Source organism: Sinocyclocheilus anshuiensis, unplaced genomic scaffold (assembly GCF_001515605.1).
Source record: "Sinocyclocheilus anshuiensis isolate Anshui unplaced genomic scaffold, SAMN03320099.WGS_v1.1 scaffold560, whole genome shotgun sequence".
Lineage (NCBI taxonomy): Eukaryota > Metazoa > Chordata > Actinopteri > Cypriniformes > Cyprinidae > Sinocyclocheilus > Sinocyclocheilus anshuiensis.
In genome coordinates, this window is record NW_015554116.1 from 1,062,161 (window position 1) to 1,063,939 (window position 1,779).

Below are 1,779 nucleotides of genomic sequence, written 5' to 3' on the forward strand. Positions count from 1 at the left end.
GATTTTAACTCTTGATTTGATCCACAGGACTCCGCCCAGGAAGCCATCATCACCAGAGACATCCATCGCACCTTCCCTGCTCACCACTACTTCAAAGACTCAGGCGGCGATGGCCAAGACTCTCTCTACAAGATCTGCAAGGTGAGGTTGCAGCTGCTCATCCTGCAGGCTTGACTCACTCCTGCCATCTGGTAGCAAGCATCTCGACACCGCTGCAACATCTCTATCCACTGACCTTTTGTTTTGCCGTAATTCGAACGGCCTTGATAGATATCCAACCACATGTGCTGTACTCACCTCCCTGCGTCTGTGAAAATAACTTGTACACTCTGCTAATTAAACATAGTTGCGCGTCATAGATTCGTTATTATATATAGAAACAAAGCTAGAGTAATAGATTATGCAGTTATCCAGGAGGCAGTTATCCAGTTAAGCTCACATCTATCTCTCTATAATTAAACAGATGGTTCTGGCTGTAAAATCTGAATGAATGTGCCACGTAAAACAAAGCAGTTTTAAACTACGCACACCTTTGACCAGAAATCAGCTGATTTCAGAATTAGTGCATCGTTATGCCGCTTGACAATTGTAATTCATAAATAAATTTTATTGCTTTGCAAAGTAATACATTTTGATCATTTTATAATATAATAATACATAATAAAATATAATAATTATATAAACTGCATTTTATAAAAATCTTATACATTTTTATTATAATTTTAAAATGATATATTAAATTTCATCTTATAGAAAAACAGGACAAAAGCATTGAGTGGATTAGAAAAGTGGTGCGGTGTTTTCTGTTAAATCTCCTTTGTGAGGAGTCTTAAGAGGTTTTCCATCAGCTGATTGGCACCGGCAGATTAAAAGCCTCCTAAATTGTGCAAAAGACCTTCAATCTAGACAAAATCCTTCAGCTCAGAGGGACATATGTTGCCATGAACAATTTATCAGTGTTTCCAGCCATTTTAATTAAAGCGAGGGCTGAATAAGATGGCGTTTTTGTTTTTTTGCAATGCCGCTTCGTATGGGGCTTGATATTAGAGCACGTTTGGGGATTTCTATAATGTAGTGTAAGTGTCTTTCTCGTGGCCTTGCCCAGGAAGCTCAGCAGCTGTCAGGAATATTAATGACGGAGCCCGTCTACCTGCAGGAGCCCATTGAGCTCGGGACACACACGCTGTCTGTGTGATTTAATACCCAGCTCTCTGTCTGTCTCGCTCTCCGTCTCAGAAACACAAACAAACTCTGACAGCATCACTGTAGACTGCCATAGACAGGTGAACGGACAGTTGACACATCTAAACATCATGGGCTGGTTGTGTTTATTTATGCAGAAAGCATTAGCATCTGAAATATCATGGTGATGTCTCTCGCTTTTTTTCTTTAGATGCCTGAGGAGCAAGCTTTCTGCGTGCTGGTGAAGATAATGTACAAATATGGTCTCCGGGATCTCTACAAAAACAACTTTGAAGATCTTCACTGCAAGTTCTACCAGCTGGAGCGTCTGCTACAGGTTTGGCCTTTGTGTGTTTGTTAAAGGAATAGTTCACCAAAAAGTGAAAATTTGCTGAAAATGTACTCACCCTCAGGCTATCCAAGATGTAGACGTCCATCACTTAATATCTTGTGAAGCGAAAAGCTGCGTTTGTAATAAACAAATACATCAAGATTTTTTTTCACCAGCTAAAAAATGGTTTTAAGTCAGTTATTTCTATCTTTTGCTGTCGTGTGTCAGTAGGAAATATCAGTTTACATTTCCAAACATTCATTTTG

General features: G+C 39.5%; 1 protein-coding gene across 1 annotated transcript in view; it reads left to right on the forward strand.

Moving 5' to 3' along the window:
- rabgap1l (RAB GTPase activating protein 1-like) overlaps positions 1-1,779 on the forward strand; it is a 104,943-nt gene that overhangs the window by 73,836 nt on the left and 29,328 nt on the right. The window contains exons 15-17 of the mRNA XM_016462190.1: positions 28-168; positions 1,106-1,189; positions 1,394-1,519. Of these exons, the coding sequence (XP_016317676.1) occupies positions 28-168; positions 1,106-1,189; positions 1,394-1,519 (351 nt within the window). The remainder of the gene's footprint in view (positions 1-27; positions 169-1,105; positions 1,190-1,393; positions 1,520-1,779) is intronic.